Raw genomic sequence first — 13,228 nt, 5'->3', positions numbered from 1 at the left:
AGACCTTGTTAATGTGGGAATTATGCTATATTTGAGTAATGTAGGAATTATGTTTGACTTTACTGCAATCTAGACATGGTGTAAACCTGTTTACAAAGACAGTCTTGACAACCCTCAGCATTAGGGGGGTTTAAGGTCTTTCAATTTGGCATCATCTGCTGTCCTGAGTAAAAACAATGCACTGTCCTTTATTATGGCTTAGAAAAAAATTCAAGACTAGTTTTATTTACCTATACTATATTACACACACAAAGAATATGTCTTGGCAAGGGCATGTGTAATACTAAACAGGCAATGCTAGACTACTTATAAAGAAGCTGATAAGCATAAGAAATAGATAAGGGTGTAAACTAACCTGCAATATATAGGATAATTAATATGCACAGAGCTGAGCATTCTGTATTTTAAGATGAATTCTTTATTTCTGTAAGTATCTTATTGTTGCACATACTGCAGTGTTTTTGTACATACTGTACAGAGACACTGGCAAAAAATGTGGTTAGAGATTCATGCTCTGGGTTTAGACCGCTGCACTGTGTACCATTTTAGCACCAGAGAACTAGCAGTAAAGGAAATGCAGGCCGAAAACACAACCACACTTCAGTGAGAGCTTTTTTTGCATTTTGATTCACATACTTGTCAACTACGGATAAAAAAATTATTCAGTAACAGTGAATGAAAGATTCTAAAAATACCTCTAAACTTCTTGGGAGGGTTATCCAGGTCTCCACCTGCTGGTTCCACAACACAGCGGTCATCTACCAACCTGTGCATGCAAAATACAAGAATCACCTGACTTTTCCTACAGAATACTCATTTAAATTACCAGGGGAGCAGAGAGATTATTGTTATCTATTTCCAAAAACACTTCTGTTTTGGCCTGTTGTGGTTTTAATATGTGAACTACATATGCATAATTGTGCAAAATGTACTTGTGAAAACCTGTTGCTACACTGATGAATGTGCAGAGTGCTTCATGTAGCTCTCAGAATAAAAAGGGTAATGACTGTTAGAATGTACAAAACGCAATGCCATGCATGTTGAGTGGTTGGTTAAAGCCCGGTCTCTGCACAGAAGAGACTCACTATTTATTGCATTAATGACTGATTATCAGTTGTTTTCTCTTGCAGCTAGTTTTTAGTTGCTCAGGTAACAAGGCTGTGTCCAAAATCAACAAAGGTATTTCCGCTTGAGCACAGGATAACAGAGAAGCCTAAACATAAAGAAGGGAAAGGTACTGGATTTTAGCCAACTGTATGCTTTTTAGTCCTCAAATCACTTTTTGGGCTTTAAAAGCATTTGCATAGCAAATTAATTCAGTATTGTTATGAATAACCTGTTATTGCTATCCACATTACACTTGTGTTATTCTCTACTAAATCCCCTAATAATGTAAAAATACTTATCTTAGGCTTAAATCCCAATTTGCTTCCTATTGGACAATGGCTGTGTATAAGCCATTTTTTTAAAAGAAAAGCCTCTGTTATAAGCTTCTACATAGAGTCTTCCTCAGAGGGACAGTGGAACCTAGGGTTAGGGCTAGTTTCTGCTAAGAGTGTCTAAGATGTAGCTAGGAAGCCATTTTTACAGATTTAGTTTCTTTTTTCTACTTTTCACATATTTGTCGATCATTGATACTTTTCTTAATACATGTATTAATACATGTGTTATCAGTTTTATGAAAGTGAAGATATGGGAGAGGTTCCAGTCAGGACTTTTTGCTAGAAATCGATTTTCTCTTCCTTTTTTTTCTTTCGACAACACTGACAGGCACATTTGACCACAGATACAGCACTAATCTAAAACCCTAAACTAACACCCTAAAGCATTCTTTGGTTTATCCAATTTAGAAGCTTTTGACAGGAGGTTTGCTTTCCAGGAAATCTGCAGACTTGGATAGTTTTCCACACCAATGACAGACCCAACTGATCACAGATAGTACTGATCCAAAACTTTATCACAAGCAGCAGACTGAATTCATCCTATAGGGCACTTCTTAAAGGGTGTCCCTTAACAAATTCAGTTTAGGACCCTACGACAGAGGCTTTCTTTTTCAGTAATGGTAGAACATCATTAGAACCCTTAGCCATCCAAAGAGTCAGTAAGGACCTTTTTTTTTTTTTTTTTAAGGACAGAGGGACAGTGGATGCTGATTAAGCTTAGGAAAGCCACTTCCCACAACAGGTATCTCCTCCATCTGAGCAGCAGTACTAGATCACTGAACACAACACAGCTGATTAGGGACCGGCTTCACTCCACAATCAACTGTACTTCATCATGTAGATTAAATGGCTTCATGCAATATACAATCTACTGAATGAAACAAGGTGGAAAGCACAGAAGTCACTTACCCCAGGGTGCTTATAAAGCCATTAACGGTACCTTCTGCATAGAGAGACACGATGTCCCCTATGTGCAAGAAACTTGACGCCGAATCTGACATTGTGTTGGTGTTAGAAGAGCGATGCACTTATAAAAACAATAACAACAACAACAATAATAATAAAAAGTGCGCCCGTGCTGCGGTAATGTCTTGAATCGCTCGACACACTCCTTGAGTGTTAAACCTCTTCCTGATGCAGCTGATCCCCGCGCGCAGTTTGTCCCGGACACGCGTACAAACCCATTCCCCAAAGTTTATCTGACAAACATTGTAACCTGAAGTGCATGCAAATGTTGGGAAAACGGCTGAGTCCCCGCCAGGAGAAAAGTTCTGCCAGGAGAGGCAGAAAGAGCTCAGAGAAAGTCAGAGCTGTAATACTCCGCCTTCAGGAGCTCAACCAGGAAGCAAGTGCAAGTTAAAACACGCGAAATGCACCCGTCGGGGGAGGGCAAGAAAATGAATGCGACCGCAGAGTCTTCACAAACCTAGACGTGTGCAAGAAAAACACACAGCTATGCAGAATTACCAGGCTGTAATGCAGTGTCCTGCTCTCATATTCCACACTGATATGGATCCACAGATTATGGACACAATAGTCCATCAGCCTAAAATAACCAGACAACAGCAGTTCTGTTAACAGAAATGATTTCATAAGTCAATTATGACAGCATATTATAAAATCAAACAAATGAACACGTGCATTGGAAAAACTGTATACCTGCACAGGGAGACCCATCTGATCAAGTTTTTAAGTAAGAATACACAATGATGCACTTGTAATAGTGCCATAGACACTATGCTGTCATAGCTGCTGGATACTGAAAATGGTGGTCCCTTTTTTTTTTTTTTTTGATAAACTTAGTAGTGGGAACTGATATACACTGTTTATGATTATGATTTTGTGACTGTGTTATGATTTTGCACAAAGTCATTAGATCCATTTCATTGTACTATAAGGTCACAGTCTCTCAAAAGGAACCCAGCGCCTTACACATTCTATTATTCTAGACTTCCTGTTAAACTAACAGGACTATAAAGTGCAATACAATGGAAACCCAACTATAGAACCACTCACACTGGATTAGGTCAGCATGGACCATTTCCCCTGACATTAAAATGCCCTTTATAGTATGCACTCTGCACAGCACATGCAGAAGAGTTAAGGTTCCTGTGCAGGCTGGGTCAGCTAAAGTTGTGGTTGTGGTTATTCACAAAAAAAATCCTTTGGTTCACAGCTAGGTGGGTGGTGGCGTTGACTCTCAGACTGCTGTATATCTGCTTGAAAACAAGGTCACTTGAAACATCTACGTTTAATGTTCTCTTTGTGTCTGTTAATATATTTCCTCTTGCAAATGAATATGGGATTTCTGCAAATAAAACACCCAAATTGTTTTTATAGAGTGTTTAGTATTTCTAAAGGAGATCACTGTGCAGGAACAAACAGTATGTTAGCATACTGAAAAAAGAATCCTATTTTCAATTAAATCTATGTTTCACATACTGTAGTTAAGAAAATTGAGGGTGAAATGCAAAATGACACCTGTGTGAGACCTGCCCTACAACCCACCTGAGTTTCAATATATTCAAATCAGTTGTCAAGCAAATTCATAGTCAAAACAAGTCGGCAAGCCTAGAGTGTAGTGATTTAAAAGCGAGGTTTACGTAAGGTCTGTGCTTTGTGGCTTACAATAGAATGACTTAACCATTAGCTCAGAAGCTCTATTACTGTGGGTAGATCTCATGTTTGTGGTTATATTATCTCAGCCCTTTTACTTCTAGCCATCCTCTCTGCTTCACTTTGTAAGTGAGAGGCATTTCAAGGGTTCAACATGTAATGTTGCTCCAAACAGGATGTTAAAAAGGAAATCTGCAATTGTTTCTCTGAAAAGAGCTAAATTGGTTTGCTCTGTAATAGAATAGAATTTGAAAGTAATTGTAACAAACTCCATGTCCCAACATGCTTCAACAACTGCACCTTGATGGCCCAGATACCTGCAGTCAAGCTGCCTGATGAAGACCTGGACCTTAGAGTCAGTTGGGTAATATCCCCACACGTGATACAGCTAACTTATCTAAGCAAAATTCAGATAAGCTTGAATGAGTTTCTTATACATTTTGTATAGTACTCTGAGTCAGTTTTATCATGAAACATTTGGTCCAGTCCAGTAAGATCCATTTGAGTCCATGTTGTTCACCAAGCCACGTTCAGGTACTGGGTGGTAGACCACTGGCGAGTGTGCACAATGAGGGAAAGACTGACTTCTTGACAGCCATGGGGAACTACATATATGATCTGATGCCACATGATCTAGCAATGCTCACACTGTTTTCCAGTGCAGGAAGATGTTCTGTAGAGATATAGAGTGAAAATATCTATGACAAAGAAAGAAAGAAAGAAAGAAAGAATGAAGGAAAGAAAAAGACTGTCTGAAGCTAAGAGCAATTACCTTTTTCACAGGTAATTAGATGTTATCAGGAAACACAATACTAAAATGTGTGTGTGTGTGTGTGTGTGTGTGTGTGCGTGTCCGTGTGTGTGTGCAGGATCTAAGGATACTACAGCTTTTACCTTTACACATACAGAGTATCCTTATTGACACAGCCAGATGTCAAAGAGAGCCCAGCCCTCTTACTAAACAGTAGTCTTGGCAGATTGCCTTGGTTTTAGTCATGAGATTAGCAATATTCTGTTAATCATCTGGTAAGTGGATTAAACTATTACTTACTTATCCTCAGTTTGTTGACTGGAAACATGGCTACTGAGTACTGTAATTCTTCTAACAAGTATTTGGCCGATTAAATAGTCAGACTCTTACTAAAGGTGTGCCCTGCCCTTTGAGAAACTGTAATGGTTGTAAATTTTATGTAATGGTGCTGCAATTATTGTACCTAAACCCTAAAATGTAATTAAAAACAAGATCTTAGGAATGGTGTTATTCTTAAAATAAAAACAGTTTAATGTATTTGAAGCTGCTGAATTAAATTGAGTTTCTCTCTCTCTCTCTATAACTGTGTGACTGAAAGTTACTGTTACTGAAAGACAAAAGCTAAATGATTATTTCACTCTCACAGACTGGGATAAGGGGCTATTGTTAGATAATTAAATATTGTAAAAAAAAAAATATATATATATATATATATATATATATATACTACAAATGCTACATATACTAAAACTATCTAAGACTAGGTTATATGGTTATATAATGTTGTCAGACACAGTGTTGACACACTGTCTTGGCGAACACACCTTTGTAGGAAGACATTTACATAAACCTATATGCATTAACCATCTTTAATATTTAATGTGACTCATTGTTACAGACCACTGTGAATATTTTGTCTATACTAAAGGCTTTTTGTTGTTGTTGTTGTTGTTGTAATCATAAAGTGTGTATGGTCATAAATGACCAGTTAAATATAGGAATGTCAAAGTAGGACAAATCCCTTTAACAGAACATTAAAATTTATTATAATTTAAAAGTTGTTCACAAATGGTCTAGTAGTCTGTAGTGCAGTACTCCGTTACTTTCACTTTCTGCCAAAACCTAGTAGATTTTAATTAGGGCACAAACTGGCCAGTCAGTGGATTAATTAATAGCATTGCCCACGTCTTTATGTAAATTATGTAATTTATTAGGATGCAGACACTGCCCTCTTCTGATAAATCACAGCACCTACAACGCAGGACATCCCCTCAGGCTACCACTAATATTGTAGTGTGAAATCACACATAATACTAATATATTGCAATTGGTCTGCTTAAATCTTATGTATAAAATGGCACATAATGGTTAAAGAAAATGTACATTGTGTGCAGAGTGTAAGCAAGAATTTCAGCAGTACTAGCTATGACAGCATAACTAGAAGGGAGAAGCAGACACTGAGATTGTGTCTGAGTCCCGAACAGTAATTGGAAGGTTTTATAATTTGTGGTTTTGTAAGAGAAATCTCTACCTCCTGCTCAAGCCTTCAAATGACCAATCAAGTGTCAGTATTAAATAACCAATTTGGTTACTACCATATCATGGTACATACAAAAGTAAAGTTCAGATGTATTGCTTTTACCAGCAGAGGGCTTTATTCCACTGATTCTTTGCAACTGAAAGGAGGAGTGGAGGCGTTCCTCTGCCAAACAGCAACGAAAAAGACCAGCCTTCCATGGATGTGCAAAGAGAGCTGAGTTCTGGCAGACAAGACTACAGAACCCACATGGTCTCTGGCATGAGGGATCTCAGGCTTTGGTTACATTGGGTCTACATTTCACCCTTTATTTCTAACTCTACAGCTTCAGTGTGAACTGCAATCACCCAGTTTGGAAAGTGGTTAAAGCTTTTTTTGAAGATGGAGAAGGGTAGTTTGAGAGTGATTTATGTACTGACACTAGTCATGTTTTTGGGTGTCTGTGCTTCTGGATCAAAAACCAAGGGGAAGAGTGGAACATCTCCATGGAACCAGCAAGAAGATCAAGAGCGTTTTGCTCAAAAAAAGATCTTTGGGGATGCTGGAGTTAGTGACTTTGATCAAGATGAATTCCATATGGAGATGTCAAAAGTAGACTATATGGAGGATGCAGATGGAGGTTCTGTGCACACACTATCTGAGGAGTTTTCTGGAACTCACCCGACTCCAACACCTCAATCAGAACTGCCTAATTTGAGTCTGACATCTAGTGTAGACAAAGATGGCAGTGCTGGTGGAATCCTCATTAAAAACAATGTCACAGAACAAGATATCACAAGGATCTACAACCCTCTGTTCCCAGTGACAAACAGCTCCTACAGTGCCTATGGGATTCTGTTTCTGGCCCTTGTAGTGTTTGCTGTAGGGATTGTGGGTAATCTGGCAGTCATGTGTATTGTTTGGCATAACTACTTCATGAGGAGTGCATGGAACTACATCCTGGCCAGCCTGGCTTTCTGGGACTTCCTGGTCCTGTGTTTCTGCCTGCCCGTGGTGGTGTTTAATGAACTCACCCACAAGCGGCTGCTGGGGGATTTTTCTTGCAGGGTTGTACCCTACATGGAGGTGGGTCTGAGTCCCAGATTAGGGATAATGAAACGTTTAAGTTATTAAAGAATGTTTAAATTGTAAGAAATTAAGTGAAAATATATTTACTATCTTTACCATGTAGCATGTCTAAAGCAGGTCTCTCTCTGCAGTTTGAGGGAAAAGCATATGAAGAAATATAGACAAGAGGCCACAAATTATAGGTTCATCATGATTTATGTTTGGATCTTTATGTTTGGATCTTCATTTACTTTGTCCTGAAGACCTGAAAGAATGAATAATTGAGAATAGGATATTAACATTTGTTAAATTCTTTATGTACACATGCAGGTGACATCACTAGGCGTGACATCCTTCAGTTTGTGTGCACTTGGTATCGATCGTTTTCATGCAGCCACCAGCTCCCTCCCGAAGACCCGGCGAGTGGAGCGTTGCCAATCCGTTCTAGCTAAACTGGCAGTGGTGTGGGTCGGTTCCATGGTCCTAGCGGCCCCAGAGCTGCTCATATGGCAGCTGCAACAAGTCAAATCCCCTTCTTTGGGCGTCCAGATGGATGTCTGCATCATGAGCCCATACCCAAACCTCCCAGAGTCCATTTACTCCCTGATCATCAACTACCATGACACTCGCATCTGGTGGTACTTTGGCTGTTACTTCTGCCTGCCTGTGGTCTTCACCTTGCTCTGTCAGCTGGCCACCTGCCATGTCTCCACCGATAGTGGAAGCTCTGGCAAGCGAGCCGAAGACCGCTCTCCATCCACAAAGCAGAAACTTCAACATGCACAGCAGGTTGAACGGCAATTGAACTGCACCGTCATGGCACTGGCCGTGGTTTATGGGGTGTGTGCGCTGCCTGAGAACGTATGCAACCTTACCCTGACCTATGCTTCTATACAGCCATCCAAGGATGTTTTGGCTCTCCTCACTCTGATAAATCAGTTTTTCCTATTCTTTAAGTCATCTGTGACGCCGGTGCTCTTGCTGTGTCTGTGTAAGACTCTGGGTCAGGCGTTTATGGACTGCTGCTGTTGCTGCTGTGAGGAATGCCAACCCAGCACCTCCTCTTCCTCCCAAAACATTGCTGAAAGCAAGCATGAGATGTCCTCATCTATTTTCTTTGACAAAGCCAAGGACAGCACGACCATTTTGTCTATTGGCAGCTGAGTCAGCAGACCTTGCTTTGAAGTGATAAGGTCACAAGATGACCTTGAATTATTTCTCACATCCACTTTCATCACATCTCTTATTAGTGACCATGACTTTTTTTTCCCCAGGCTCACTGTCTGATGGGAAAACTTACTGGGGTCTTAGGTGGTTCTAGAAGTTGTCCCTTTGCTGCTCTGAAGCTTCTTTTAAAAGGAGGAAGAATTCAGCATGTTTAAACAATCAGCATAAGCAGTCACTTACAGGCAGAACCCACTTCAAACAAAAATTTAGTTTCTTAGCTTGACTAATCACAAATACTGCACCATTTTGTCATAAATGTAAAGATACTCTAATATTCTCTCAAGATAGATTTGGGTTTTGTACTTTAAATCATTAACACCTTCTGTCAACAATATATCATATCAAGTCTCTTTAGACTTAGCCCATATGGCAACTGTTTGTCAGCTTTGTATAAAAATTGTGACTTTTATTAGTAAGTCTATATTTAGTGATGATTTTCAACATTTTCTAGATATCTGACCAGCAGTGAATAATTCATATAAAAATAATTTGTTCAGATGGGTATATCTTTTCAAGATACTGTTTTGTTTTGGGTTCTTTGTTTTTTTGTTTTTTTTTTGAGAAATGGGGTTGTTTATGTAACAAATAGTGCTGGTTAATAATTGATGCCATGGTTTTGTTTTTATGTAACCGCTTGACTAGTTTGCATACTCTTAATTATTATAAACTATTGTACATGCACTGAATTGTTTTATTAGACTGTAAATAAACTTAAGAAACACAAAAACTGAAAGTACCGATGGCACCATTTAAGTTTTTTTTTTTTTTAATGTGAAGCTTCAATTAGCACAAAAAGCAATTGAAAGTGCCTGATAGTGTTAATTACTAAATTCTAATTGAATAAAGTTATTGAATTTACAAAAAGTGTTTTACCTACACAGATCCAACCACCATCTGTGAGTTTTTTTTATTTTTTATTTAAGTGTATGAAATGTAATCAGAGCTTAAACAAATGTGCAGCAGAATATGTAACTAGTAGGAGTTTGTTCCAAAACTTTATGTATGTCTGTTTATGCCTAAGCGACGAGTTTTGTCTGCACAGGCTTGGTGGGTTTCTTCTTTCCCATAAGGTTTTCATTGTTCTGAAAAGAAGATGGAGGCTTCCACTGAATATCAATGTCCAGACTACAGCTGAGTTGCCAAGAGACCACCAAAAATTCACATGCGCTTCAGACTGGCCAATAGTGAAGACAAAACCCTTGGGTTTTCCCACCTTTCTTGGTTGTCACAGGAACCAGAGCTCATCTGTTAATAGCATGATGTTTGTATGCTTTCGTGTTCGACAGTTAAATTAAGTGTGCAAATTACTTTGAACAATTAGTTTTACAGACTGTCTCACTACAAACTAGCATAGTAACAACAAGACAGGACTGTAGATTACGTATGTGTAATAGAATAAAAATTGTCCATCACTATTTGTTACAGAGAGAGACATGCCTGTTCCTGTATAGGGGTTTTGTACAGGTTGACCTCTTTAGAGTCCTAGCCTTGGCCTGCGTTCAGTAGCTGTCAGGGATTGGGAAGATGAAAAAGAGAATGAGCAGCCTCATTAGAGAGTTGGAGCTTTACGGATGGAGCTCTATTGGCACTAATGACTGAGAAGGAACAGACTAATCTCTGTTCCCTATAATGAAACTAGAGTCCAATTCAGAAAACATCCCCCACCATTTCTAATGTCCTGAACGAGTAATAAAACTATTAATAATAACAAAGAAGATGATATGTGACTAATTACAGTACCAGTCAAAACCTTGGCATAGCTACACTTCAGAAGAGCTACATTTTTTGAATCTAGAAACCCAGAACAGTAATAAAGATATAGTCAAAACTATGAAGTCACACAGAACATTTAATGGTCTTATGTAAAAAATAAAAAAATAAAAAAATACAACAAAAAACTTTCAGTTAAAAATAGACCCAAAAAAAAAAAAAAAAAAAAAAAAAACTACACCCTTAGGAAAAAGTTAAATCTAGCACACTAAAGAGTGTTTTCCTTTCAAAAAGGTTCCAGCTAGAACCCTTTTAGAAAGAGTTTAGAATAGTAATAAAGATATAATCAAAACTATGAAATCACATACTTTTAAGGGTCCCAGGTAAAAACATGCAACAAGAGTTTCATTTCAGAAAAAGTTTAATTTCATTTCAGTAATAAAAATATAGTCAAAACTATGAAGTCACACAGAACATTTAATGGTTTTAAGTAAAAAAAAAAAAAAAAAAAATACAGCAAAAGACTTTCATTTCAGAAAAGTTCCGAGTAGAACCCCCCTGGAAAACTAGAGCCCTTAACCATAAAATAAAAAAAAATCCCCTGAGAAAGATTGTGCTCATATAAGCAATTTCTATTTTTGCATTATTTTCCACACAACAAAGATGCCAACCCTATTGCCCAGTGAACAAAAAGTGTTAACCAATCAAATCTATGCATGATGGTGCAGCAGGTGGTGTTGCTGCCTCACAGCTCCAGGGTCTTGGGTTCAATCCTGTGCTTGGGTTACTGTCTGTGTAGAGTTTCATGTCTCCCCATGTCCATGTGGGTTTCCTCGAGGTTCTCCGGTTTCTTCCCAAAAATATGCTGGGATGTGGACTGGCTACACTAAAGTTATGAATGAGCATGTGAATGAGTTTGTGTGTATAGGTTCCCTACAATGGACTGGTGTCCCATCCAGGGTGTATTCCTGCCTCACGCCCAGTGTTTCCCACATACTGATTACTGAAAATGCCTTTTTTCCCCTGGGAACCTCTGAAATAAAACAAATGGAATTACTAAGTAACCGTGTTACCCTAAAAAGGTGAACAAATTTAAACTACACCATTAGAAAAGGAGGGTTCCTTTTCCCATGTAGAATTACTTAAGAAAGATAAATCCATTAACCATCAAAGACCAACCCCTTTTTCTGAGTGCAGAGCTTATATTTTAAGTATATTGTATACATCAATTCACACACACACACACACACCAATCAGCCATTACATTAAAACCACTGAAGTGGTTTTCTGAAGGTGAAGTGAATAACATTGATTATCTCGTTATAGTGGCACCTGTCAAGGGGTGGAATATATTAGGCAGCAAGTGAACAGTCAAAGTCGATGTGTTGGAAGCAGGAAAAATGGGCAAGTGTAAGGATCTGAGCAACTTTGACAAGAGCCAAATTGTGATGGCTAGATGACTGGGTCAGAGCATCTCCAAAACAGCAGGTCTTGTGGGGTGTTCCCGGTATGCAGTTGTTAGTACCTACCAAAAGTGGTCCAAGGAAGGACAACTGGTGAACTGGTGACAGGGTCATGGGTGCTAAGCCTGTCTGGTCCGATACCACAGAAGAGCTACTGTAGCACAAATTGCTGAAAAAGTTAATGTTGGCTATGAGAGAAAGGTATCAGAACACACAGTGCATCGCAGCTTGCTGTGTATGGGGCTGCGCAGCCACAGACCAATAAGAGTGGCCCCTAACGGTATTCCCTAATGGAAGTGGCCTCTTTCAGCAGGATAATGCGCTCTGCCACACTGCAAAAATTGTTCAGGAATGGTTTGAAGAACATGACAAAGAGTTCAAGGTGGTTGCTTCCAAATTCCCCAGACCTCCAATTGACAATCCAATTGAGAATCCAATTGAGCATCTGTGGGATGTGCTGAACAAACAAGTCCAATCCATGGAGGCCCCGTCTCGCAACTTACATGACTTAAAGGATCTGCTGCTCATGTCTTGGATCTAGATACCACAACACACCTTCAGAGGTCTTGTGGAGTCCATGCCTCGCCAGGTCAGAGCTATTTTGGCATGCACAAGGGGGACCTACACAATATTAGACAGGTGGTTATAATTTTATGGCTGATCTGTGTGTGTGTGTGTGTGTGTGTGTGTGTGTGTGTATGTAATATCAAGATGTTGAGACAATCAGTAATGTGTATATGCTGATCATTTACCTTTGTGTAATACTTATTATTACAGACACATGGTCATGTTGAAGATTCTGACAGGAAATGAGTTTTTCTTTACAGCTAAGGTATAAGGATGTGTGTAGTTGTCAGTCAGCACCTACTCAGTGTGAGAATTAGTACAACTAAGTAATGTTACAAATAAAAATAGGGTATGCTGCATTTTTTAAATTTCTGTTTCACCACAAAACCAACCATTAAGTAAGACTTCTCTGCCTTGCACGTTAATATTTCATCTTAAACAACATGAGAAGTAAAAAAGTTCACTGAAGTGGCTTTGGGTAAGATGACCTCTTGGTGGGCTAAATTTCAAGCTTAAAAGTCTTCCAAATCAGATAGAAAGAGTTATGTGTGTATGTGCTCAATCTCATCTTCAGGCTGGGCTCAATGAGCAAGCGCTAATATGACCTGAATATCCTTCAATTCCACACAGAGCACTGTCTCCACTCGCCTTGTTAAGAGGACAATGTTTGTTTTGTTTCGCCAAGTTCGGAGAGTGGAGGTTGGGAGAGGGGGAGATGGACGAGAGCGACACTATGGCAACCAGTTTTGGCCCCTCACAAGTACGTTAACATACAAATCAGGGTCCTGGGCACGCACATAACCGAAGTCCTGGACCACCGCCTATTCAGAAGACAGGAAACTCAAGTGAGTTTCATTCTGATTCACAG

The 13,228-nt window shown here is 39.1% G+C and overlaps 2 protein-coding genes across 2 annotated transcripts in view; one reads left to right on the top strand and one right to left on the bottom strand.

Annotated features, from left to right (window-relative positions):
- Window positions 1–2,794, bottom strand: part of itpr3 (inositol 1,4,5-trisphosphate receptor, type 3) — a 37,262-nt gene extending 34,468 nt beyond the window's left edge. The window contains exons 1-2 of the mRNA XM_053236053.1: window positions 2,352–2,794; window positions 696–766 (exon numbers count right to left, since the gene is read on the bottom strand). Of these exons, the coding sequence (XP_053092028.1) occupies window positions 696–766; window positions 2,352–2,443 (163 nt within the window). The 5' untranslated portion in view covers window positions 2,444–2,794. The remainder of the gene's footprint in view (window positions 1–695; window positions 767–2,351) is intronic.
- A 2,202-nt stretch (window positions 2,795–4,996) lies between these two features.
- On the top strand, window positions 4,997–10,518 carry gpr37l1b (G protein-coupled receptor 37 like 1b). The gene is made up of 3 exons (XM_026912579.3): window positions 4,997–5,084; window positions 6,455–7,411; window positions 7,724–10,518. The coding sequence occupies exons 2-3, from the start codon at window positions 6,728–6,730 to the stop codon at window positions 8,555–8,557; spliced, it is 1,518 nt and encodes a 505-aa protein (XP_026768380.3). The 5' UTR covers window positions 4,997–5,084; window positions 6,455–6,727; the 3' UTR covers window positions 8,558–10,518.
- The last annotated feature ends 2,710 nt before the right edge of the window (window positions 10,519–13,228 follow it).

This window comes from Pangasianodon hypophthalmus, chromosome 8 (assembly GCF_027358585.1).
Source record: "Pangasianodon hypophthalmus isolate fPanHyp1 chromosome 8, fPanHyp1.pri, whole genome shotgun sequence".
Classification (NCBI taxonomy): domain Eukaryota; kingdom Metazoa; phylum Chordata; class Actinopteri; order Siluriformes; family Pangasiidae; genus Pangasianodon; species Pangasianodon hypophthalmus.
The sequence above is the reverse complement of the archived record's forward strand: the minus strand, read 5'-3'. Positions and strand labels throughout refer to the sequence as shown.

Coding starts and splice junctions, on each gene's coding strand:
- gpr37l1b (XM_026912579.3), top strand. CDS start 6,728: ATGGAGAAGGGTAGTTTGAGAGTGATTTATGTACTGACACTAGTCATG. Junction 7,412..7,723: donor GGGTTGTACCCTACATGGAG/GTGGGTCTGAGT, acceptor GTACACATGCAG/GTGACATCACTAGGCGTGAC.